We start from the raw sequence: 27,500 nt of genomic DNA, 5'->3' as shown, positions 1-27,500 counted from the left end.
TGAGGTTTTCGCTAAAATTACTAAGTACAAGCGAAAGATTGAAGCAGTGTACTGACGCTGTGACACGTTACCTGATAGATTAAAAAACCCAAAAAGTCGTTAAATAGAGAAAAGATTATTAAATACCACGTTTAACAACTATAGGGAGACGCGATGGAGCAAATTAGAGCAGATTAAAGCACCTGCTGACTGTTGGAGCTCAGACATGCACGTACGCTGCAGCGTGTGTGTTTGGGGTCACGTGATGAGCATTTTCAGTGGTATAGTGTGGAAGGAGAGTTTTTCAGAAATGAAACGTTACTTTAGTGAAACGTTAGTGTGGACGTGGATCATTATTATTCTAAAATGCTATTTCAAAACTAAAGCCTGGTTTATGTGATCGGTGCGACCCACAGCGCATGCAATGCACATAGCCTACATTTATACTTCTGCACACTGTGTGTGTTGCTCTGCAATAACACTTCCGAAAAGCAGGCCAGCAGTAGGTGTTTATGTTCCTCTGCGTCGAATGTCCTGCTGGGGTTTTGTTTTTCTGAACGCTACCTTGATGTACAAGTGGTTCAAACTCGCTCATTTTGAGGCTGGAATCGGCGGACGTGTAACCACTTTAATCATAAGGTAATCGCATAATAACAGTTTCCTTCTGGAGCTCCTTCACGGGACTCGACACTTAACGTAACGTAACGTAAACATTCGCTGCATCGGGCTCGCACAGCTCTCACCTTCGCCCACACTCGTCAGCGCTACCAATCACAGAGCTTGTGCTATGCGTCGTTGCGACATGTAGTTAAATTTTTTGAGAGGTGTGTGTCAGCGTCACTGGCGGCCATAGCGAGGACTATGCGTCCACGCGTAGGCTGCGCAGTAGCATACGTGTGCACTTGACGCTGAAGTAAAAATCAGCATTAAGGCGTATTAGTGTAAAAAGGGCCATGTGTATTTTTCGCGAGTCGATTGCTGCTACAACGGGGTCAGGGCAGAGGATTGCAATGCCAGCTCAGCATCATGTCAGCATCGTGAAGTCTATTGGCCATCGGCAGGGCCAGACGGAATCTGCGGATGTTTTTTGCTATTTCTGCGGAGAATTTTGGTAAAAATCTGTGGATTTCTGCTAAATTATTTTGTGAGTATCCAGCGGAGTATCATACTAAATTACTGAATAAAAACTGAATAAATTTAGATTTACACATTTGCTAAAGTAAATAAACAGAATTAATGATGCGGAATTCTACGGAAAATCTGCGGAATTCTGCGTGCGCAGATTCCATGTGGGCCTTGCCATCGCCGATGGACGATGGCATCGTCTCTTGACCAAACCCTACTTATGATATTACTTACTCCCAGGGCCGTTTATGTCGAAGTTGATGTTTAGCTGCACTATGTTTTGGTGTTTCGTAACATCTCATTTTTACGAGGTGGTTTGTTAGCCCAATGCTCAACCCCCCACATGGAGGACCGGGACATACTCGCATACACTTTGCAAAATTTAGCTTACCCAGTTCACCTAAAGAGGATGTCTTTGGACTCTGGGGGAAACCGGAGCACCCAGACGCGACCCATGCGAACACGGAGAGAACAGGCAAACTCCACACAGAAATGCCAACTGACCCAGCCGGGGCTCGAACCAGCGAGCTTCTTGCTTTGAGCCGACAGCACTACCCATTGTGCCACCATGTCGCCCTACTTACGTTGTTCTATCACTTAAAATTATAACACGTGTGGCAATATCTGGATTATTTGTGTTCAAGTTGTCCTGGGTGTTTTGTTATTTTATAAGTGTTAAATTATATTCATAGTGCAGTGATAATTGACCTAGCCTTCATCACTTAACATATCTTGATTTTTTTCTTCATTCTCTGATATTAAAGTGTCTGGTCTCAATTATTTATTTTATTTTAAACACTCGACTGTGTTTTCTCATCACTCAGGAAGTGTCTGACAGTGAGCTGTGTTGTTCCGCCGCTCTGTTTGTTGTTTTGGGCCTCCTGTGTAACCAGATGCTTTTCCCCAGAGAGAAATGCTGACTCTTGTGCGTGTCTGTGTGTGTGTCTGCATACCTCACTTTTTTGTGCTTGTGCAAGTGTGTATCTGAGCATGTGTGTGTGTGTCTGTTTATCTGCGCGTGTGTGTGTGTGTGTCAGCTGTTGTGTGTTGATGTTGAGGAGAGAGTGCTCTCTCTATCAGTCAGACATTTAGGAGTCAGACATACAGACGTCAGCAGTGAATCTCTCTTCATCTTCAGTCTCTGAATCGCAGCAGCAGGAACAAAACATTAACCCAGGTGGCTTCCAGTTATTTCTTTTGAGTAGATATTGTTTAATTGGCGACCAAGCACCTACTGTACGTAGGCCTTATTGGAATTGCTCCGTTTATTAATTTTTCGCTTCTTCTTTTGTCTTCTTGTTCGGAATGAATCTTGATTTTGACGGTCTAAACATGGTCGAAAACTCACAAAACTTTGCACACGCCCCAGAGGTGGCAAAAATTTACGTTTGTTATGGGTTTCGGAAGTGCGCTCGGCAAAATAACTCAACAGTGCCACCTATGCTTTTTTGACGGACTGGCCCTTCACGCACAAGGATGAAAATTGGCACACACCTCAAACATGGCAATTCCTACAAAAAGTCTTTTGGAGCGAAATCTCAAACCTAACAGGATGTCAGATATTTGTAACTTCCTGCGCCGAAAAAGTGCAGATTTTGCCATTTCTAGGCGTTGTATTTTGAACAAAATCCTCCTAGGGATTTTATCCGATTAACGGCAAAATTGAGTTTTATCATCTAAAGGCCTTGGCGATGTTAAATTGAAAAGATCTAGTTTTCGTTGAAGGGTGTGTTTGTGGCGGCCTCTCTAACTTTGACAATTCGCCACTAAACAGGAACTATCTGCCTCAAAATTCACACGTTTGATAAGAGTCCTGACCTGAACACGTTTACATGCCAATATTTAGATACAGTCATAGCGCCACCTGCTGGCAACAGGAAATTACTTATAACTCAGCCAAATAATTTCCGATCTGCCTGAAACTTCACATGGTTGATAAAATTCCTTTCCTGAAGACATCTATATGACACTGTTGAGTAACAGTCATAGCGCCACCTCTTGACAGAAAGAAGTTTGACGTAAATCTGTGATTTTTCCCAGGTATTTTATGTATATTGGCTTAAATTAATATTGTTCGCTCTTCTCTGTCGTCCTAAAGCCACCAGGAGGCGGTGAGCCTAGGTGCGAGGTCCCTTTCATCGCTGCTTGCAGCTTCAATTAAATTAATTATGTTTGCATGTCGGTTTGGACTAATATTTGACCACAAACCCGAACTTACAATCTGTGCTTCGTGTTAATGCCAAAGACTATGGCTTTTTACTTAATTTACGCCATTCATTTATTTACATTTCCTCATCTAGCAGATGCTTTTATCCAAAGCCACTTAGAAGTGAGGATTAAATAAGGTGGTTTCCTTGGTTCCCTATGAGAGTATCGATGTTTGTAGGGGCGTATCATGTTTTTTTGTTTTCAGATCGGTTTGAATATCGTTAGACTCCAATATATAAATGCTTTGACATGTCTTAGGCCCCATTTACACTGCCAGTGACTCAATTCCGTTTATTTTTTATTTTTTGCTCATATGTGACACAGATCGGATCTGTTCTATGATTGTGTAAATGCAAAAAAAGCGTATGCATTTGGATATTCAGAGATCGGTTTCATATGTGGAAATAAAATATGTGGAATTCGATATAAATCGGAAATGTGACAAGGCGACTATCATGTAAACAGGCAGATCAGATTAATTGAGGCATTCCGTTTTGTACATTAATAAACTTGCAACAATGTGGTACTTCTCCGCGGTTTAATGACGTAGAAGGAAGAGCCTGTGTGGAGACGCCGACACAGTAAAAAACAACAAGGAAACATAGAGGAGAAAAGTGGTCAGATGCTACAATTTTCTCCCACCAGACCTAAGATCTCTCTCGTACCCACAAATTCCTCTGGATGGTGGAGAACACCATTTATAAACTATAGGCGCAAGCTGCGATGACGGCCCTTTCCCTCCTCCTCCACCTCAAAATCATTTCTAAGTTGTTCGATCTTCGCATATTTCGCAGAGCTAAAAGCAAGACATTTCTTCCATGTTGGCTAGTGTGGTGTAGATGCTAGAATCCGCCATTACATATGTGTGACGACGTAAATTGTATGTTAAGTGTCAACACATTAATCAGATATGGGTCACAATTAAAAGAACGTGTAAATCGTCAGGCAACAAAATCAGATACTGTAGACAACAAATCAGAATTAGGAATCAAGACCTGATAGTTTAAAGAGGGTGTAAGTTATTTATTTATTATTATGTGATTTGCTCCCCTCTGAGTACGTGCTTTGTCAAGCTATGGAGCACATTTAGAATTGCACAATGTTTTCCTAAAAATATGGGGTGTTTATAAGGTGTCTGGTGCAAACGGAGAGGAGAGTGTGTCCTACAGGTGGTTTATCAAGCCCACTCACCTGCGTGATGCACACTTAAAATTCAAGATGTTTTTCAAAAATATGGACTGTTGATACAGAAGTTCTGGTGCATATGGAGAGGCGACAGTGTGTCCTCCATGTTTTCCTAAATGTGTGCATTTATTACTCTTTATATCCTTTTTTTTAGTTCATTATACATTTGCTATTAATCATCCCATTAATTATACAATCATTACATTTTTATTTGTTCATTTATTTACATTTATCTATTATGATCTAGTTTTTCACTTATTTAAAAAGTATATTTAAGAATACATTATTTTTATGCATGTCCCTGGCGATTTTATGTAGTTATAGTATTTGTTTTCTTTATGTTAGTAATTTTAGGTTTGTTTTATGTTCATGGTCTGCTTTTGGTTTTATTTACTTCTTTATGATTACTTTGAATTTTTAAATTAATATGTTTTTTTTTTCAAAGTCAGTGGGGACTAAGCTCTTTGCCTGGTTTTTAGATGTAATGCTCTTAGTGGATTATAAGACTTTGTTTATGAAACACTGTCTGCTGGGCTTTTGAAAGCTAGTTCAAAAAACAAGTCTTGGCCTAATACACACTGAAGGACAAATGTGATGTTTTGATTAAAGTGAAAAGTTTAGCTTCTTGCAGCACTCTATTTTTTTTTTTTTTTTTTTTTTTTTGGTCAAACATGTACAACCCTAACCATTGTATTAAATAAATGTATTAAATATAATTTTTCATGTAAAAATAATATTCAGGAAATATTATATTGTCAAATTTTGGATTCTTTTCTAATATTTGAGTTTATTATTATTATTGTTATTATTATTATTATTTAAAAAATGTTTACCCATTTGAAAATCTGAAATATTTAGCTTTTTAATCTATAAATTTATTAATTTATTTAAATTTGGTTCTGATTGGGTCAAACATTGATTTAAAAATACAAACTTCAAAGCATTTCACCTTTAAGGGCCACATTTGTGATTTTATTTGATATTATAATTCTTTTTATTTATTTATTTGTTAATAAATTTTTCATATTAACACTAAAACCGCCGGAGGTCGCTGTATACCTAAAATCGCCAGTGCAGGTAAATTTTACCCAGCACAAATTTGGTTTAGAAATTACTAAAAAATAAAATACTTTGTCACTGTTTTTCACCAGCGTCAACAAAAAGTGTCTAGACTGATGAAATGATTATTTCAGGAAAACAAGATTTTAGGTTATGAGTAGGTAAAAAAATACTCTGATGCGTAACTTTTTTTCTCCAGACTCTCTACCATTCATTGCATTTTGTGTTTTTACCAGCTCAACAAATCAACTTCTTTTAGTCATTGTGACTTTATTCATTTGTTATAACCACTAATTCAGTGAGTGAAATTGGAGGTAAAAGTCATTGGTGAGTAATTTCAAAAATAAGCAGTGCATAAATACAAGCGTTTTTTATAGTGGGTAAATTTGACCCACGCTGGCACTAATAGGTAGAAATGTCCCACTTTTTAATTTATTTTTATCTAAACAATTTTGGATATCTGGGAATTGTAAATAAGGCAGTTTTTTAGTAAAAGTCAATGACTGGGAGGCTTGATTGTTTTATTGAAGGTCTGTTATGTACATTTGAATGACAGTGATGGGTAAAATTGACCGCATGGCGGATCCAGTGTTAATTTGATTTGATTTTAGCAGTCAGGGAGTTCACTGATCTGAGGTCAGTGATTTGAGTGTCTCACACACACACACACACTGAAGCCCACACAACAACAGTGGCTTTGATCAGGCATCTGAAATGCAAAGCTGTGGATGTTTCTTTTGTCTCGTTTCCTCTGGTTTCGTCTCTTCATCAAAGCACAGCCTGTTTTTCTGTTGTCCTCCGTCTGTGCTGGAGAACAGACGCTGTGTGTGTACCTTGTATTGGTCACATTGTAGGGACCAAATGTCCCCACAAGTATACCAATACCAGTAAATGTTGACCATTTTTTTGGTTTGCAAGAGAATTATTAATAATTCACAAATCTTGAAGCATTTTTAAAATGTACAAATGCAGATTGTATCATGTGAGGGTTGAGTTTAGGGGTAGAGGGATAGAATATAGGATTTGTACACTTTAAAGAAATTCATTAAACGACGCGGTGACGACATGGGTAACACGTTCGCCTCAGAGCAAGAAGTTTGTTGGTTCTAGCCTCCGCGAGTTCGCATGTTCTCCCCGTGTTCATGTGGGTTTCCTCCGGGTGCTCCAGTTTCCCCCACAAGCACAAAGACATGTGGTACAGGTGAATTGGGTATGCTAATATTGACCGTAGTGTATGAGTGTGTGAAGGAGTGTGTGTTTCCCAGTGATGGGTTGTGGCTGGAAGGGCATCAGCTTCGTAAAACAGATGCTGGATAAGTTGGCGGTTCATTCCGCTGTGGCGACCACAGATTAATAAATGGACTTAGTCGAAAAGAAAATGAATGAATGTAAAAAATAATTGCATCTATGGGAAGTCCCCATAAAGATAGCTGTACAAGTGTGTATGTGTGTGTGTCATGGTTTCAGGACCCAGTTTGACCATCTTTTGAACACTCTCATAGAAATTGAAATTATGGTAACTATAATGTAAAAAATGTGTAAATCCTCACTCGATATGCTGCTTAATATTCTCTGATTCACGTGATCTTGTCTGAAGTGCATATTCATATTTTATCAGCGTGCAGAAGTGACGTGTCTGTGTGGACTGTAGCTTCTTCTTCTGCCATCAGCGAGTGTTTTCCTCCATGGCGAGAGCTACAACCGAGCGCTTTTCTCTTATTTAAGCAGCAGATTGTGTGAATCTCGAGAGGCGTCGCTGACATGTGAAAGAAACGCCGCTGCAGTTTTTGCTTTCATTTGAGGAAATGAACGCTTCACATTTCGTTAGCAGACAAACGCCTGTGTCAGGGGATTGAAGACGCATCTCAGAAATGGAGATGCTAGGAAAACGTCTGCTGAGACTGATTAAAATCATCTGTTTGTGGGTAAAATAATATAAATAAAAAAAAGCTTAACTGATAATATATATCAGTGTTTCCCAACCCTGTTCCTGAAGGCACACCAACAGTACACGTTTTCAACCTCTTCCTAATCAAACCCACCTGAACCTGAAGTTATCGGGTCAGATGAGGGAGACATTCAAAATATGTACTGTTGGTGTGCCTCCAGGAATAGGGTTGGGAAACACTGATATATATGACTCCAACCACCGGCATATTTAAAAAAAATGATAGGATTAAATTTAACCAAAGTTTGGGTTTGTCCATGTTTTGGGGTTGAAATAATTCTTGTATGTACATCAGGGGTCTCAAACTCCTGGCACGCGGGTCGTTTACGGCCTGCCCTTCTCCTCCCTCCGGCACGCAACTGATGTCAAAAATGTAACGAGATTCGGTCCGCCAAAACATGTTTTTGAATCCCTTTATCATTGTTGTGCTGTCGCGGATAGCCACCAGAGGCATGGGCTGGTATAAGATTCTGACGGTATTATAGAAATATCAGTTTTACGGTTTGGCGGTATTGTGATTACTGCTCTAAAATATATTCTTTGTAAATGTCTGGGTAAAAGACAAAAACATTTTCCCCTTCTAAACACAATATGTTTTATTTTAAGAAACATTTTAAATATTTTAAAACCGTAAACATGTCAGGATAAATAATTCAGATGAATTACTGACTTCTGCTGTTTTCGTTTATTTTAAAAACAGATTTTTTTTTTTACAATTTCAAACGGCATCTTTGGATATGTTTTCTGCTGGAGATACTGTTGTCCTAAAAAAACAAACAAAAAAGTAAATAAAAAATTTTACATATAGCTTAGGAACGGTATTGCAAAAAATGTTGACGGTTTAAAATGTTGACTTTTCCAATTCAAGGTATATCGTGAAAAACGGTTATCATCCCATGCTTAATAGCCACTTGTAGCCCCTAATAGAAGTTGTGTGAAGCAAAAACGGGCTGATTTGTTGATGATTTGTGACATGTAATGAATAAATGTCTGTTGAGATGCAACAAAATTACATCATTTTTTTTCTTGTGCTTGAATGCTAAAGTGGCCCTCCTATGAGTTGTCACTGAAATGCCCCCCGCCAATTTGAGTTTGAGACCTCTGATGCACATATTTGTGGTTTTTGCTGTCCCTCTTATTATTTCTGTATATATTTACTTTTATGTATTTTATGTACACTTTATTTATTTATTTATTTATTTATTTTTATTTAGTCATTTCTTTTTCCTTGTTATTGTGTGTATATTTTTTGTTTTGTAAAATAGGCAGGGTTTTTTATATAGCACATTGGTGATTCAAAGTGCTTTACATAAAGAAGAATAAAAGAAACACACATAAGAAATAAAAACAAAGAATGAAATGATTTAGAAAACAGATGAAAATGTTACTCCTGTTATCCCTTTGTGCACATATATGTATAAAATTATTAATTTAGATATTTCTCATTGTGTTTATCTTTTAATAACTTATTTATAAAAAATTGTTGACTAAGTAAAAAAAAGTGACTTTTTAATTATCTTTCATTGGTTAATGTAAACAGCTCAATAATAACATGAAAATTACATTATTACACTCTCATTGCAAATTTGTATTTGATTATTAAAATTTGCCTGTTTATTTAGTCTTTTTTTTTTATTGGAGTCACAATAATTACTACATTTATGTACAGCACATTTGGATTTGATTTCCATAAACTTATTATAACCTTTAAAAAAATCTTTAAACAAAACAACACAAGAGTTTCTTTTATAGTTGAATGAGGTTTTAACACGTTTTTTTTAGTGACGTCTTTATTTAACAGATTCTTGGCTAAGATGGAGAAAGAGTGTGACAGACGTACTGATGAATAATTGATATCCTTCTGCTCAATAAAACATTTCCTTCTGCCAGTCTTTACGCAGAAAACACTCAGGTTCTGCTCCTCCATGTAGTATAGCATATGATGCATGTTTAGCGGATGACTTGTCGTTTCTCTCGCTTCGTTTCATTTGCTTTCTTTTTGGTATTTGGTTGTTTATGCCCCGACATCTATAGGTGAATCTCCTGGTGAATCTCCTGGTGAATCTTTAGGGGAAATCACTCCTTAAATTACACTTAAAGAAAAAGAAGCCTATTTTTGTTTCTATATTTATTTATTTTACTGTATTAATTCATTTTTCCTTCGGCTTAGTCCCTTATTTATCAGGGTCACCACAGCAGGATGAACCGCTTTTTTTATTATATATTGCTATGTTAATATTAGTGATGGTGTTTATTTAGCTTATATATTTTGAATCCTGCTTAAATGTTTCATGTTGCGGTAATGATGGTATTTATTTGTGTTAAACCAATTAGACTTCTATTATAATTTTTGCATTATGGTAAAGATTGCAGTAATTAGAATTTCACTTTGAATTAAATATGATTCATTGGTATTTATTTATTTGCACTATGAAAAATTCTAGTACAACTTTGATTCTTTGATATTTATTTGTGATGAGTAGAGTTTATTGGATTGCGTTGATGTTGTTTCCATATTTGTTAATGACAAAATGAGCTTCATGTTTGCATTATGGTTATGATGCTTTTTATTTATTTGTGTCAATTAGAATTAGATTACTATTAAGTTTTCATTTCAGTAATGATGGTATTTATCTTTGCGTTAGTTCTTTAGAAGGGTACTTTTGTTTTTGCATTGCGGTAATGATGGTATTTATTTTTTCGCATTAGTTATTTAGAATTATGTTTTTATTTTTGTATTGTGATAATGATGGTATTATTGGTAGTAAATAACTAATTGTAATGTTTGTAATTTTTGCTTGGTCATAATGACTGTTTATTTCCAAAATTGCAATTACTATTTTCTCTTTTTCTTTTCATTATTATTTTTTTATTGTGGTGATGATAGTATTCTTGGTAATAAATAACTAATAACAACGTTTTTATTGATTGCTTAGTGGTAATAATTGTGTTTATTTACGGATTTGTTATTACATTGTTTTTTTGTGCATTATGGTAAGGAGAATTATGATGTATATGGAAAAAAAGAAAATTTTAATATAGTATTTTTATGTTTTTATTAATGATATTTTATTTATATATATTTTTTTATGTATTTTTTGCGTTCGTTCTTTAAAAGGGGTTTTTATGTTTTTGTGTTGCGGTAATGATGATATAAAATTTTTGCATTAGTTATTTATAATAATATTTCTTTTTGTATTCTGGTAATGATGGTGTTTATTCTCTTTAATAAATAACTAATTAGAATATATTTTGTAATGATTGCTTAGTGGTAGTGATTGTGTTTATTTGCGTAGACTTTTATTTCTTTTTGTGCGTTTTGGTAATGATCATTGTGGTGTATATGGAAAAAAGAAAACAATTAAATATAGTAATTCTTTGTTTTTATTAATAACATTTTTGTTTTTAAATATCTTTTTTTTTTCATTTGTTATAAGAGTATTTTTTTCCATTGCGGTAATGATGGAATTTATTTTTTGCATTATTTTTTGCGTTAATAAATATCTAATTAGAATAACGTTTGTATCTAATTTTTTTGTTTTAAGTTAAAGTAATAATAATGCCATGTTTTTGCATTGTTAGTGAGAATAATGCCATATTGCAAAAAATCATACTATAACAGTTTAATATTACTTAATTCGTAGTGTGGATATTTACAGTTTAAAAAAACCAAACATAACAAGGTTGAAATTATTATGCAGAAGAAAGATTAGAGCTTTTCAGAAGAAGAACAGAGCAAAAAAGTTTGTCAAAGAGAAACTTTTACTGGCTCTCTCCATCGCCTCACATCGTCTTACTCAAGAGATTTCAAAACTTTACATTATAGCTCCTGAAAGTTTCTTGTCTCTCTCTCAGATCTGCGATGAGTCACACCATCTGTGCGGTTTCTCTCTGTGTCTCAGTGTGAGATTGAGACGGGACAATGTGTCCTCAGAGTCCTGGTGGACATGGTCTGAATGACAACATGCTCATACCATTGAGTTTTGGGTGAATTAAACATTTTCTCTACCGCTTTCGATGTAACTCCGTCTCAACTCTTGTGCTGTCTACATAGTTAACATTTAAGGGCACTATGGGTATGCTAATTACCAAAGAAAGTGTTGTAATTAAATAAATAGGCCTGTTAGAGCATCGCCTTGTTAGCTTAGCAACATGCTATCAACAAAAAGTTTTTAAACAGTACAGTGGCTGTTAAATTTTATATTACTTTAGTATTAACTTACTATATTAAACATTTACTATATTAAAGCAGTAGTTTTACTGTTAATTATACTATTGCGTTATTCATTTACAAAACAAAACACTAAGGTACTATACATTGCTTTTAAGTACATTTGGAAACATATTGTAAACTTTTATGTTGCAATGTTAGCATTAGCAACATGCTAATTACAAAATAAATCATTAGGGATATAACAATTGTCTTATGCATGTTTTCTTTTTTTTCCTAATTAGAATTTCATGTTGGACTGTTAGCTTAGCAGCACGCTAACTAATAAAAATAATTACATAGCAATATTTAACATATCTAATAAACTTGTGTATATATTTCTATTAAGTATTTTTGGTGCTAAGTTGACGTTGTTGCTATATTTAGCAACTTTTAACTTCTAGCGACAACTTTTTTTGGTGTAACTATAGATTTTTATAGACTCTCGTTTGTTCATACTGTACCGTTACTTTGCCGTACCTACTCTTCTCCACAATGCCGTCGGCCCCTCCCCTGCCTTAGAGCACACGCGGACAGCCCAGTCCTTGTACAGCAGTCTCTCCCACCTGCAGACAGAGAGCAGACCCTCTGCATATCAACGGCAAATGATTTAGCACTGCGAGTGTGTGGTATTTCCCCTTGTACAGTCAAAACGATTCACTTCTCCTTTGTTTTAAATTTAACAGTTTAATTTGATCATTTATTCTTGTTCACAATCAGAACTGAATTTAGTGACAGTTTTCTGAACTTGTCTGAGTATATTACGAGAGATTACTGCAAATTCACTACACATCTGAACTGATGTACTATATTCAAACAGCAATACATTTAATTAAATTGACATGCTTACATAAAGCGTAGTGCAAATATAAATATCCCTTTATTAACCATCTGCTGTTAAACAAACAGAAACGGTTGGACGTGATGATGTCAGCAATATGCAAATTGACCCATGACGCAATCTAGCGACTTTTCAGGCAGTGCTTAGCGCCTTTTCATTGAAAGTTGTTGGCAACACTGCAAGTTGAGTACCATGTTACACTAGAAGCACAATAGCAAAAACTACTTTAACTGAATTAAACTGTGTAGTTGTTATATTTAGTTTTATTCTAATTACTATGTTGCACTGTTAGCTTAGCAACATGCTAATTACAAAAAAGTACTGTCAAAATGTTCTATATCTAACAATATTTGTGTGCTTATGCATATTTATTATTATTATTTTTGCATTATTCTGAGGAAAAAAGGACAAAAAAGCACTGTGACAGTATTGTGTTCTTATGTATGTGTTGCTATTAATATTAAAATCTAAGTATTGTTTTGCTCTGTGGTAGCATCTAACAATATGTTTGGGTTATTTTCTGTATTTAGGGGTCATTTAATATCACATGCTAGCGGAAATAGGTGATTTAAAATATTTAACTTCTGTTTACGGGGCATCACAGTGGCGCAGTGGGTAGCAAAATCGCCTCACAGCAAGAAGGTTGCTGGTCCGAGCCTCGGCTGGGTCAGTTGGCATTTCCGTGTGGTTTGCATGTTCTCTACGTGTTCGCGTGGGTTTCCTCCGGGTGTTCCGGTTTTCCCCACAGTCCAAAGACATGGGCTAGGTTTGTTTGTGAATGGATGTTTCCCAGTGATGGGTTGCAGCTGTAAGGGCATCTGCTGCGTAAAACATATGCTGGATACGTTGGCGGTTCATTCCGCTGTGGTGGACCCAGATTAATAAAGGGACTAAGCCGAAAAGAAAATGAATGAGTAAACTTCTATTTACATATTTTGTTGTGCTGCGTTTTTAGCTTAGCAACATGCTAACGATTGAAAGTACAGTATGTTGGCAGTATTTTGATGCTGCTTAATTAAAAGATTCTTATTCACTTAATTTGCTCCCTTGAATGATAGCTGCCTATGTAAACAGCAGACACAGAGCCAGCTCACTAGGATTTGAGTTTAGCTTGTGCTCCTCACACAGCCTCATTAGCACATCCGCGAGAGCGATGACTCCTTCAGAGGTGGCAAACTGACGCCATCAAACCCACTGGCTGTTCTGAGTGGGATGTCGGGTTCACATATTCATGGCCGTTTCTGTGGGTAGCGTTGTTTGAGGAGCTGCTATTGCTCATCTTGGATGCGTAGATGCTGGTCAATGCGTTTTAGACACATTTTCAATTGGGAAATCTCCTATAAGCTGGCCTGGATTCAGTCAACCGGACTTTGATTCAGTACATCATGTTATATCTGTCATCAGTTCACTGACTAGCCGGCTAACTCAACATGAGTGGCTGAAGCTGACATTCTTGTGTCCTCCAGACTGCTGATAAACACTGAAAGAATAATCCTAGATGGCCAACACATCTAGTTTATGAATTAAAGATAATTATAATTATTAAATGAATGGCTACTTTTTTTCAGATACCACAGAAATGTGGTATGCTAATCTCACAGAATATGCATATTTAAATACCATGTTTACCATGGTAAACATTATTTTACAATTTGACTTTTTGTGTTAAAGCCTGAGGGAATTCTAAAGGGAGATTAATATTATCTTATCTGATTTGTGTTGTCTTACATGTGGGCTAATTCTGTTGTGTTTGGTTTTTTTGTTTGCTAATTTAAGGCATTTGAGTGATGTGCTTCACAAATGAAGCATTTGTTGTTTATTTGATGGAGTTTAGTATTTTCATCATTAATTGAAGCGTTCTGTTTTTTTTTTTTTTTTTTTTTTATTATTTATTTTTTATTTTTTTTACTGAATTCAATAACAAAGATACAAAATCCAATTTTGCACAAAAAACAATGATAATAAAAGATCAGGATAAATAACATAAACATATATATATATATATATATATATATATATATATATATATATATATATATATATATATATATATATATATATATATATATATATAAATTTAATTAAAAGAGAAACTATTTTTTAAATTAACAATTAAACAGAGATACATAATTCAGATACAGCAAGAGGAAACAAGGACTTATGTATCCGTGATATTTCCAAAATATTTATCATAATAATCCAAGAATATATAATTTTCTTGTTATTTGAAGCGTTCTGTTTATGTAAAGCTGATGTAAAGTATATTACGTCACATCCCACCACCCCTCAGTGAGTCTGGCGTTTCATAGAAGTTGCTAGTGAGGATGAGTAAATACACCAGCACCCTCTTCTGGTTAACACCGCAAACTGACGCCTGCATTCAGTTTTGGTACATGTTTGTAGGTACAAATTGAAATTGGTGTTTAAAACATGGAAAAATCAATACATGTTTTAGGTTTATTGACTATTTGAATAAACTATAATACTTAATTTGTTTGTGTTATTGTAGTGTATTTCAATAGTTCAGATGCAAAAACCTCTAAATGCTGTCTGAAATTGTCTCCTAAAATGGGCTTTTCTATCAGGCTCCTGTGTGTAGGTTCAGTAACATCACTTTCATTATAAATAATAAGTTCTTTTTATGGTCTTTACAGTGAAATACCTCAGCATAAAAAAGAAGGCTGAGAAAAATGTTCATTTTCGATGAGGTTTACAGGTTTTTGCAACTCTTCATTTAATGATTGAATGTAATGTATTTAAAATATATTTGATATATTCAGGATATGTTCTCTGAAAATAGATATTTATGTTTGTCATCTTGTTATCAAGGTTTCAGTTTTTTTTTTTTTTTTTTTTTTGGTGTGAACTGAACTGGGGTCTTTTTTGAATTAGTATTTTGTACATTTTAGTAACAGATGTTAAACTTGTGCTTTTACAAAGGATCTGAAAAATATATTTTTTATTTACAAGTCAAGCTGAACTTTCAGAATACCATTTAGTATTAATTACTACAACTAATCAGAATAGGTACATCCTGTAAACATTGACATCTATAATCTGTAAAATGCAGAACACACAAACTAATTCAGACCTGTTACTGGCTTTAGGGCACTGTTGTTGTTATTATTATTGAATATTGGTTTGTAAGAAAGAGTGTTTTTGTTGATTAATCAGCAAAATTTCTATATTTTGATTGGATTGTTTTTAGATATTAATCCACTTGATGGCAGCAAACATTCCTAATTGGTGGAGGGCAATCTGAGCTAGAATTTGACATTTTAATAATATAAACAAACAGTTTTACCACGTCAGCTAGGGCTGTGCGATGTGGGGAAAATATCTCATTGTGATTTATTTGATAGATATTGCGATTTGATTTGCGATTTAATTTTGTAGTCAAGCTTCAGCTCAATAATCTGTCATGGCAACAATTCTGCGACAATTCAATGCCTGTGAGTTTGAAACCAAAATATTTCCAAATTACCAATGTACTTTTTAATATAAATTCATCTATTAATGCTTCTGGAGCAGCAGACGCCATTACAGCACTTGTCTGCGCTTTCCTGTTTGTTTTCTTTTTGTTTTATTATGGGCGTTCCACATAGTTCGGTTGCGCAATTTTAATTGGATAGAATGAAAGTTTGCTCACTCAATTGGCTAGTAAGACAGTCACACACAGATGGCAGTCACGCATTTGCTCTAGGTGGTGAAAATTAAATGATACATATTTCATATCGCAGCCTCTTGCAATTTACTAATAGCAACGTTTTAGATTGCGATTCGATTTTGATTACTCGCACAGATAATGTCAGCAAACACAACAGTCAATGAAATGGCTGAAACTGTATTTGCAAACTGATATGTTGACAATATATGAGAAAATGATATGTTGGGATTAGTGGTGTAATGGACCACAAATCTAAAGGTTTGGATCACATGTTTTTTGTTAGTCACGGATCAGACCATTTTTCAGATCAGCCAAAAGTGGGAGGAGACAAATGCTGTTTGTTTTCTATTCATTAAAAAACAGTACTGCATGATACTTTTGGTTTTAACAAACAGAACTAAGAACCTGTAATTTTATTTTTAAAAAATGAAAAATAAAATAATAATAATAAGCTGAATAAAAAATAAATTGTAAAATATTCGGTATTATGAAAAATTCACCTACTGTTGATGATTACGCTAATCTAACATGATAATTTGCACAACACCTATTTATTTTTAGTCTTATTTTCAAAACATGATTCAGTTATTCACTCATAAATGTTCATGTTTCATTGCTAGATGATCATTTTTGAAGAATTATTCGGTGTTATATTATTGATGGCTAGTTGTCGCCACCCTTTGGTTTAATAATGTAATTTCTGTCTACAACTTGCATTTTTAAGGGTTGTTAAATGCATATTGAGATATTAATCTTTACCATAAACATCAGTGGTTATATCGAAACTATAAACAGTACTTCTGTGGTATTTGACTGTTTGTAACTAACTCAAAAGACTAAAGACTCTTTCTTGATTTTTGCGTTTTCATATTTGAATGCAGCGAGTCGAAGGATTAATAAACATATGCAAATGACCCTCATTTATAGTTTATCTTGCGTGGGTGTTGAGATCCCGATCTTTTAATGATTGATCGTGCAGCTTACACTGAATGCATTGATGCAGGCTAAACAAGTAGTGACAGAAAACACCTTTAATAACCTAAGAAACCCTCCACATTCCGAATAACCCACCGCAACTTCTTCCATCATCATTATATTTCACAGGAAAGCCTAAAAGCTTTCACACATGTGATTTGAATGACGCGAGAGGTGATCTCTCTGTTATCGTTACAAATTTAGGATTAATCTACCAGTGAAAAATATGTATTTATCCGTGAGCCACGTGTGTTCCGAACCATGGGTTGTGACCCTTACGAATCACAGATCAACCATGATCCATTACACCACTAGTTGGGATATAAATATACAAATATCAGTTATCATGAGTGTACTGTAGCATGTATATATAACATCAGACATCATTTAGTCGTTCATAAACAAATTGCTACTTTAATAAAGTCAAACTATGCGTGTCTTCATGTACTAAAGAAGCACATTAAAATGTCCTTCGTGCATGTTGACGCAAAGCCCTTTGGTTTTGTTTTAAAAACGTTTGTCTCAGCTCGCCCTCCATATTCACTATGAGGGTTTAACATTTAAACATTTCTCTGTCTCCAGATCACGGGGGCAATCCTGCTGGCGGTGGGATTATGGGGGAAGTTCATCTTGGGTCCGTACATCTCTCTGATTGCTGAAAACTCCACCAATGCTCCCTATGTGCTCATCGGGACCGGGACGACCATCATCGTGTTCGGGCTGTTCGGCTGCTTCGCAACATGTCGCGGGAGTCCATGGATGCTCAAACTGGTGAGGGTCTGGTGCTTGTTCGGCTTCAGGATCAAGATCATGACTAAACATAAGGCTAACATGAGTCTGTCTCTCTCTCTTCGCCTCTAGTACGCCATGTTCCTGTCTCTGGTTTTCCTGGCAGAGCTGGTCGCTGGCATCTCGGGCTTTGTTTTCCGTCATGAGGTGAGACACGCGCACTGGTTCTCCGGCGGTGACCCATAATGCATCTCTGAGATCTCCATCTGTCTCGCTCTAGTAGGGCTTGTTCTGGTGACATCTCACTGTGTGTGTGTGTGTGTGTGTGTGTGTGTGTGTGTGTGTGTGTGTGTGTGTGTGTCCTCAGATCAAAGGCACCTTTCTGAGGACGTACAACGAGGCCGTTCAGAACTACAATGCGCAGGATGAGAGAAGCATCGCAGTGGATAACGTCCAGAGGAGTGTATGTTTAATCAATGTTTCACATCTAGTCATGTTTTGTCTTTCTAATGTGAGGCATTTTTATATAATATAATGCTAAGTTGTTCTTGACAGTTGCCAGGGTGTTGCTAAGGCAATGGGTAGTTGCTAGGAGGATCTTGATAGTTGCTAGGGGGACCCATTGCTAAGGTAATGGGTAGCTGCTAGGGGGATCTCAATTGCTAGGGCATTGAGCAATTTTGGGTGAATGCTAGGGGGTTGCTAAGGTAATAGGTAGTTGCTAGGCAGTTGCTAAGTGGGATCTTGATGGTTGCTAGGGAGACCCATTGCTAAGGTAATGGGTAGCTGCTAGGCAGTTGCTAACTAGGATCTTGATTACTAAGGCATTATTGAGCTATTTTAGGTGAATGCTAGGGTGTTGCTAAGATAATAGGTAGTTGCTAGGGGATCTTAATTGCTAGGGCATTGAGCTATTTTGGGTGAATGCTAGGGGGTTGCTAAGGTAATAGGTAGTTGCTAGGCAGTTGCTAACTAGGATCTTGATTACTAAGGCATTATTGAGCTATTTTAGGTGAATGCTAGGGTGTTGCTAAGATAATAGGTAGTTGCTAGGGGATCTTAATTGCTAGGGCATTGAGCTATTTTGGGTGAATGCTAGGGGGTTGCTAAGGTAATAGGTAGTTGCTAGGCAGTTGCTAACTAGGATCTTGATTACTAAGGCATTATTGAGCTATTTTAGGTGAATGCTAGGGTGTTGCTAAGATAATAGGTAGTTGCTAGGGGATCTTAATTGCTAGGGCATTGAGCTATTTTGGGTGAATGCTAGGTTGTTGCTAAGATAATAGGTAGTTGCTAGGGGATCTTAATTGCTAGGGCATTGAGCAATTTTGGGTGAATGCTAGGGGGTTACTAAGGTAATAGGTAGTTGCTAAGGGGCATCTTGATTACTAAGACATTGAGCTATTTTGGATGGATGCTAGGGTGTTGCTAGGGTAATGGGTGATTGCCAAGCAGTTGCTAAGGGTGATCTTGATTACTAGGGTATTGATTTATTTTGGGTGGATGCTAAGGTGTTGCTAAGGTAATGGGTAGTTGCTAAGCAGTTGCTAAGGAGGATCATGATTGCTAAGGCATTAATGAGTTATTTGAGTGGATGCTAGGGTGTTGCTAAGGTAATGGCTAGTTGCTAGGGGGATCTTAATTGCTAAGGCATTAATTAGTTATTTTGAGTGGATGCTAGGTTGTTGCTAAGGTAATGGGAGTTGCTTAGGAAGATTTTGAATGCTAAGGCATTGAGCTATTTTGGTTGGATGCTAGGATGTTGCTAAGGTAATGGGAGTTGCTATGGGGATTTTGATTACTAGGGCATTAATGGGCTGTTTTGGGTGGATGGTAGGGTGTTGCTAAGGTTTTGGCTAGCTGCTAAACAGTTCCTAAGGGGGGACGTGATTACTAGGGCATTAATGAGCAAGTTTGGGTGGATGCTAGGGTGTTGCTAAGGATATGGCTAGCTGCTAGACAATTCCTAAGGGGGAACATGATTACTAGGGCATTAATAAGCTATTTTGGGTGGATGCTAGGGTGCTGCTAAGGTAATGAGTAGCTGAGAGGCTGTTGCTAAGGGGGATCTTGATTACTAAGGCATTAATGAGTTTTTTTTTGTTGGGTGAATTCTTGGATGTTGCTGAGGGTAATGGGTAGTTGCTAGGGTGTTTGTGGGTAATAAGCCATTGGGTAGATATTTTGGGTGGTTGCTAGGATAATTCTTAGGCAGTTTGATGATGGTCTATTTGATTTGTAGGCATTAAGTTGTTGTGGGGGTTTCTAAGGTATTACCAAGAGATTGTGTTGTTTGCTAGGGTATTAATGAGATATTTTGGGTGGTTGCTAGAGTGTTAATGGGAATATTGTTAGGCAAGTGCTAGTGCGCTCAAAGTTACTATGGCATTGATAAGATATTAATAAAGTAATCAATAATGCTTAGGTTAGAATAGTTTGGTTAGTTTAGAATGTTCTGCGTTATTTATTGCCGTTAAGTTTTTGTGGGGGTTTCTAAGGTGTTGCTAAGATATTTTGTTGTTTGCTAGGGTATTATTTAGATGTTCTTGGTTGCTAGATGTTAAGGTAGTTGTTCTAGCTTGTTCCTCAGTCATTGCTAAGTTAATCTGAGTAGTTGTATCGCCGCTGCAAGAGTGATCTTGGTTTATGCTTAGGCTTTACTAAGATATTCTGGGTGGTTGTTAGGACATTGCTCTTGGTAGCTGGTATGGGGTTGTTTACATTCAGGATGGTTTCTAAGCAGTGAGAAACTCTGTGTGGTTGTTAAAAGCCGTTGTATTGTTGATTGTTGCATAGTACTCGGTGGCTGTTATGCATTGCTTATGCTGTTACAGATGCACGCTGCGACCTTTGCAAGGTATTTTGGGTAAGATATATTTTTATAGATTGGGTGGGTGGTTGGTTAGGGGGGGTTGTTAATATGTTGCTACAGTAAGCTGTGAGTGATTGCTGGGGTGTTCCGAGGGTATTCAGAGAACAAGGCTGTTTCTGAAATGTTCTGGGTAGTTGCTAGGATGTTGTTAATGTCTACTGGGTTGTTGTTAAGGTGTTGGGTAGTTGCTAGGGGGCTATTATGCATATAGACAGGATCAGGTGTTCCAGTCAATAGTTGTGATGTGTGGTTTTTCATTTTCTTCAGTTGCGTTGTTGTGGTGTCCTGAACTACACCAGCTGGTTCTCCAGTGTTTATTTCCCTGTGAATGGAATCCCTCCGAGCTGCTGCGCGAACATCTCCGACTGCAACGCTTCAGACCTGCGAAACGCTACCATAGCACCTACCAAAGTCTATCAGCAGGTAAAACACACACAGACACACAAAATCAAGCGGATTGTTGTCATTTTTGTCCGTTTATAATGCTTCTCTTGTTTCCAGGGCTGCTATGAGCTGGTGACAACCTTTATTGAGACTAACATGGGCATTATTGCTGGAGTAACATTTGGAATTGCATTCTCACAGGTAGGATGGAGACTTATTACAGCTTTCATATACTCAAACTTCTTTTGATATACACAGAAATTGTCTAATATCTAAAACAAACGCACCCAAAATGGCATTTTAGTTTTCATATTTATTTCAAAGTATTTTTAAATAGCATTTTCATTTTTAATTAGTAAAGTTTAATAATTAAACTTTTGAATATTTCTATCATTTGTCCTTTATTTGAAACATTAAAATATTCTTTAATATTTAAATTAAATATATTATTAAATAATCTTTTAAAATTAAATGCTTTGAATTATTGTTTTATAATATTTAAAGATATTATGATTCTTTAAAATACATTTTAATTTAACATTTTTAAAATTTAAAATAGTTTAAAAAATATTTTAGTTTTATTTTTTTAAATGATAATTTTTCTATTATTATTACTTTATACCTTTTCACTTTTAAAATATGCAATGTTAATTATTTTTTAAATATTCTGTGCAATTTAATTGTATTTTTTCTAAAAAGCTTTCAATGTCCCGTGAAGTGCTTTGAAATGTGCATTTTGATTCAGTGTTTGATGTAGTCTCAACCGAAACACAAAGAGAGAGCAGGACATAGCCTCCCCCTTTTTTGCTTCATCACAGCTCTGCCAGTGAGAGAGGTTTAGCTCAAGCACATCAAATGTAAAGCATTTAAGAGGGCGGGACGTGTCAGATACTAGAGAGCATTTGATTGGTCACGATTTGATGTGAAATTAAAGTATGATAATAATAGCCTTACATGTTTATATCTTTTAAACTTGAATTTTGTCACTGTTTTGGAGCACACTAGCTTATAGATATCCTACAAATAGGGATGTAATGATGAACCGGTTTCACTATTAACCGCAATTTAATTCTTCATGGTTATTTAATCAAAAAGGCTTCTCAACACTGTGTTTCCGCATGGAAAAAAACTGCTGCAACTAAACAAAGTTATGCCAACTGTGTGCTAGTTTAAAGTTCTGAGCTTGTACACCGAGACTCATAACCACGCACACTGGATTAACTTTGACGTAATCCTGCCACAGATGTTTTCACACTGCATGACTATCTGGGCTAGCGTTTTGTCGCTGCTTTGTTTACACCGCAAGATGGATCAGCGTCAGGGGCTTTCGCATTGCATGACTTTACAGTAGGAAGAATCACCCAAACTACATCTCACATCTAAAAAACACGTATTATATCTTTTGTTATTAACTACATAATGAGAAAAAAAGCTTTAATGGGGTATAAAATGTTTTTCAACTTTCTTTTTTAATGTTCTGTATAAAACGTCAAACAGACACGGGTGCGAAAATGAGCGCTTTTAACTTCTCCCCCAACCTCCCGCTGGCCTGCAGGTATACACACACACACACACACACACACAAAAGTGAATGCTGCTCTCTCATTGGCTGTAGGCAATTTCCGATGTTATTTTCAGTCAAAACTCATTTCACACGGCATGATTTGAATTTCCAACAGCTCCAGATATTTAGCATCCCAAATATCTCACAGGCATCGGCGACTCATCGGCAACTCTCTCAGATCGTGTCTTTGATAGTTCATACTGTGTGATTGTCACTCACGTGCACGAGCTCCGATTTGCCTGTGATTTTAGGCATTTGTCTGCGATTTCTCAAAACCTGTCGGCGAGTCAAAATCGGGGCTAAAATCATGCAGTCTGAACTCTGCATAAGGCAAGTTCCATTTCCAATGGAGGGACACCACTACAGCACCTGCACACTTCCTCATATATCATCACGATATCTTGCTTCATATGAGATATGAGACTGCTGTAGTTATTCCAGTTGTGCTATTTTTTGGTATTTATCGTCAGGAAATCACTGAAGGCATTCATGATGTTATCATAAAGATCTAATGTGGCAATAAGACTGTAACTGTACTGTGTTTTTACACTGTGGCCATATTCATCTATGTAAACACACGAAAACAACATTAACATTATAGCAAACACTGTAAAAAGCTCATTCCTCATTTCACTGACAGGGTATTCGAGTGTCAGAGTGTTGGGGGACTGCTGTAAAGGAGTTATTATGGATTAAATATCACAAAATTTAGCAGGTTTTTTTGTACAAACATGATGTTAAAACACAAATGCAGTTATGAATGTATTAAAACATGTTTGTCGTAAAAATTTGTAATAATGACAAAAATACTAATTTGTGGATTGGGTTCAGCAATACTGCCGTTGTGGCTGTTGTATTCTGGGAAATTTTCTTATCCCTTGGTTTCGAGTGTGGTCCTAACAGGGACTATTCACCCCTTCCCCTTAGCCTTACGCCTTCAAGCTGAAGAGAATTGGGACACCCCTACCCCTTAACCTGAACGCACATAACGAAGGGTAAGGGCTAAGGGGTAGAATTGGAATCGGGTCGTAATTCATTGTTAGTATTATTCTCATCATAATCGTTATCATTTCTATTCAATTATTAATGATTATATTTAATTAATATTTAATTATTAATTCATATAATTATTCATAGACATTCGTTTTGGAATTATTGCACAGTCATCATAAGTCTTTACAGAATTAGTTCGATAGTTGTTCCGGGTTTTTGTTAGTGCTAATTGATGTTGTTTTCAAGTATAATAAATCTGTTAATTTACATGCATTGGTGCTCCTTCATTTTTGGTGAGAACTTCCATAATTCTCCTAAATTCTTGAAGTACTTACTACAAAGTAAAAAAGTTCATTTCAAGCCCTGCATTAGACAAAAACTATTTTTAATTTATACTTATTTTTATTCATTTATTCATTGATCTGTCATTTATTTTTAAGCACAAAGAGAGACATTGACTATTTTTTTGTTTTTAATATTATTTTGTGCTGTATTAACTGCTTACCGAGCAGCAATAAATAATACTTTAGCATATATGAGATTTTTCTAAGCTATTTTAAAATGAATGAATGCATAATAATGAAGATAATCATGAAACCGTGAGTATTTCTCAGACTATAATCGTACAATCCAAAATCTCTAATCATTGCATCCCTACCTACAAATGAGCAATACTGATAATAAGATCTAAAAAAAAACGTCATTTTAATTTCATGTTACCTTTATATGTAAATGATCAATTTATGTTAAAGATCGATTCATAAATAGTTCATCCTTAACTTTTACTTAAATGCTTTATTTTGTAAATCGCACATCTTCATCGTAACACACTCACAACCAGACTCTTTCCCCTCTCCTTAACACATCATACCGTTATTTGCTGCGATCGTTAGCAAGCTAATATTTACTCCAATCTGTTCTCCTTTTACTGCTACAGCGAGCTGAACATCTGTCTGCTGTTGTCTCTCACAGGTGAAGCACCACACGTCGTCAAATGAGTCACTCGCCAACGCCACATCTTAAAGCACGAGAGAGCCATGCTAACCCCGCAGTGTCTGTGTTTTTCCAGCCCTCATTTAACAAACACACACTCGTGAAGGAGCCACAGCTGGGGTTTGCTAGCGATCGTGCCGTTTCAAACACAATCAGACCCTCTGTCACTCACACTTCCGCCTCGGGACCATTATGCAGATCTCTCTCTCTCCATCCGCGCTAATGGCTCCAACGAGGCAGGATCACCTCGACCCCTCCGCTGATGCTAATTGAACTGTTAGCGTTATCTGCAAGCTTGAATCAATGACATCTCTTAGCGACACGGCCTCGCTAATACGGCTAATCTTCCATTGCACGTGTGGAATTCTTTCTGCTTGGTTAAATGGGAATCAGTAAACATTCAGTGCGATTATAACCAGAGTTCGGTGCGTGTGGAGAGAGCGAAGCGTGAACCTGGCGGTAACGACTAGTGCGGTTTAATTTAATTAGCAATTACACTGGAGCGGGGGTAAAAAAAGAGGTTTACTAAGGTAATGACTATGTATGTGTGTTTTTTTTCAGCTGATCGGGATGCTGTTGGCCTGCTGTCTGTCACGATTCATCACTGCCAATCAGTACGAGATGGTGTAGCGGAGGGAGGAAAGGTGAGCCACACATGCACAGGTTTTAAAGATGAGCGCTGACTATCTTGGACTGCAACTTATGGTTAACAAATAGAGTAGACATGGTATCAAGCTAATCTGCTTGTTAAGTGTGATGTCATGTGAAATGGCTTCCGGTAATATTACAAACGGTAATATTAATCATTGGCAAAGCAATGTAATACTTTTAAAAATTACGATCACTCTCTCTCTCTCTCTCTCTCTCTCTCTCTCTCTCTCTCTCTCTCTCTCTCTCTCTCTCTCTCTCTCTCTCTCTCTCTCTCTCTCTCTCTCTCTCTCTCTCTCTCTCTCTCTCTCTCTCTCTCTCTCTATATATATATATATATATATATGTATGTATGTAAACAGTCGCTCACTCTTCATTGAAGTGAACAGTCGCTGTTCCTTGTGTGGACTTAGGTTGTTGGAAGTTGCTCACTCTTCGCCGAAATGAACAGTCTCTGTTGCTCGTGTAGACTGAGGTTGTCGGAAGTTGCTCACTCTTCGCCGAAATGAACAGTCGCTGTTGCTCGTGTAGACTGAAGTTGTCGGAAGTTGCTCACTCTTCACCAAAATGAACAGTCTCTGTTGCTCGTGTAGACTGAGATCGTTGAAAGTTGCTCACTCTTCACCGAAATGAACAGTCTCTGTTGCTCGTGTAGACTGAGGTTGTCGGAAGTTGCTCACTCTTCGCCGAAATGAACAGTCGCTGTTGCTCGTGTAGACTGAGATCGTCCAAAGTTGCTCACTCTTCACCGAAATGAACAGTCTCTGTTGCTCGTGTAGACTGAGGTTGTCGGAAGTTGCTCACTCTTCGGCGAAATGAACAGTCTCTGTTGCTCGTGTAGACTGAGGTTGTCGGAAGTTGCTCACTCTTCGCCGAAATGAACAGTTGCTGTTGCTCGTGTAGACTGAGGTTGTCGGAAGTTGCTCACTCTTCACCAAAATGAACAGTCGCTGTTGCTCGTGTAGACTGAGGTTGTCGAAAGTTGCTCACTCTTCGCCGAAATGAACAGTCTCTGTTGCTCGTGTAGACTGAGATCGTCGAAAGTTGCTCACTCTTCACCGAAATGAACAGTCTCTGTTGCTCGTGTAGATTGAGATCGTCGAAAGTTGCTCACTCTTCACCGAAATGAACAGTCTCTGTTGCTCGTGTAGACTGAGGTTGTCGGAAGTTGCTCACTCTTCGCTGAAATGAACAGTCGCTGTTGCTCGTGTAGACTGAGGTCGTCGAAAGATGCTCACTCTTCGCCGAAATGAACAGTCTCTGTTGCTCGTGTAGACTGAGATCGTTGAAAGTTGCTCACTCTTCACCAAAATGAACAGTCTCTGTTGCTCGTGTAGATTGAGATCGTCGAAAGTTGCTCACTCTTCACCGAAATGAACAGTCTCTGTTGCTCGTGTAGACTGAGGTTGTCGGAAGTTGCTCACTCTTCGCCGAAATGAACAGTCTCTGTTGCTCGTGTAGACTGAGGTTGTGGGAAGTTGCTCACTCTTCGCCGAAATGAACAGTCGCTGTTGCTCGTGTAGACTGAGGTTGTCGGAAGTTGCTCACTCTTCGCCGAAATGAACAGTCGCTGTCGCTCGTGTAGACTGAGATCGTCGAAAGTTGCTCACTCTTCACCGAAATGAACAGTCTCTGTTGCTTGTGTAGACTGAGGTTGTCGGAAGTTGCTCACTCTTCGCCGAAATGAACAGTCCCTGTTGCTCGTGTAGACTGAAATCGTCGAAAGTTGCTCACTCTTCACCGAAATGAACAGTCTCTGTTGCTCGTGTAGACTGAGGTTGTCGGAAGTTGCTCACTCTTCGCCGAAATGAACAGTCTCTGTTGCTCGTGTAGACTGAGGTTGTCGGAAGTTGCTCACTCTTCGCCGAAATGAACAGTCTCTGTTGCTCGTGTAGACTGAGGTTGTCGGAAGTTGCTCACTCTTCGCCGAAATGAACAGTCGCTGTTGCTCGTGTAGACTGAGATCGTCGAAAGTTGCTCACTCTTCACCGAAATGAACAGTCTCTGTTGCTCGTGTAGACTGAGGTTGTCGGAAGTTGCTCACTCTTCGCCGAAATGAACAGTCGCTGTTGCTCGTGTAGACTGAGATCGTCGAAAGTTGCTCACTCTTCACCGAAATG

General features: G+C 37.1%; 2 protein-coding genes across 3 annotated transcripts in view; one reads left to right on the top strand and one right to left on the bottom strand.

Annotated features, from left to right (window-relative positions):
• Window positions 1-27,500, bottom strand: part of sgsh (N-sulfoglucosamine sulfohydrolase (sulfamidase)) — a 330,538-nt gene that overhangs the window by 60,700 nt on the left and 242,338 nt on the right. For both annotated transcript variants that reach the window (XM_073936642.1, XM_073936643.1), the window contains exon 4: window positions 12,195-12,280. The gene's annotated coding sequence lies outside the window, so the exon portion shown is untranslated. The remainder of the gene's footprint in view (window positions 1-12,194; window positions 12,281-27,500) is intronic.
• Window positions 1-27,500, top strand: part of tspan7 (tetraspanin 7) — a 53,185-nt gene that overhangs the window by 21,182 nt on the left and 4,503 nt on the right. The window contains exons 2-7 of the mRNA NM_001130818.1: window positions 17,780-17,968; window positions 18,059-18,133; window positions 18,294-18,389; window positions 21,066-21,221; window positions 21,300-21,383; window positions 25,294-25,376. Coding sequence (NP_001124290.1) covers window positions 17,780-17,968; window positions 18,059-18,133; window positions 18,294-18,389; window positions 21,066-21,221; window positions 21,300-21,383; window positions 25,294-25,362 — 669 coding nt within the window. The 3' untranslated portion in view covers window positions 25,363-25,376. The remainder of the gene's footprint in view (window positions 1-17,779; window positions 17,969-18,058; window positions 18,134-18,293; window positions 18,390-21,065; window positions 21,222-21,299; window positions 21,384-25,293; window positions 25,377-27,500) is intronic.

This window comes from Danio rerio, chromosome 22 (assembly GCF_049306965.1).
Source record: "Danio rerio strain Tuebingen ecotype United States chromosome 22, GRCz12tu, whole genome shotgun sequence".
Classification (NCBI taxonomy): domain Eukaryota; kingdom Metazoa; phylum Chordata; class Actinopteri; order Cypriniformes; family Danionidae; genus Danio; species Danio rerio.
Note: the sequence above shows the minus strand (reverse complement) of the source record. Positions and strands in the feature narration are given on the sequence as shown.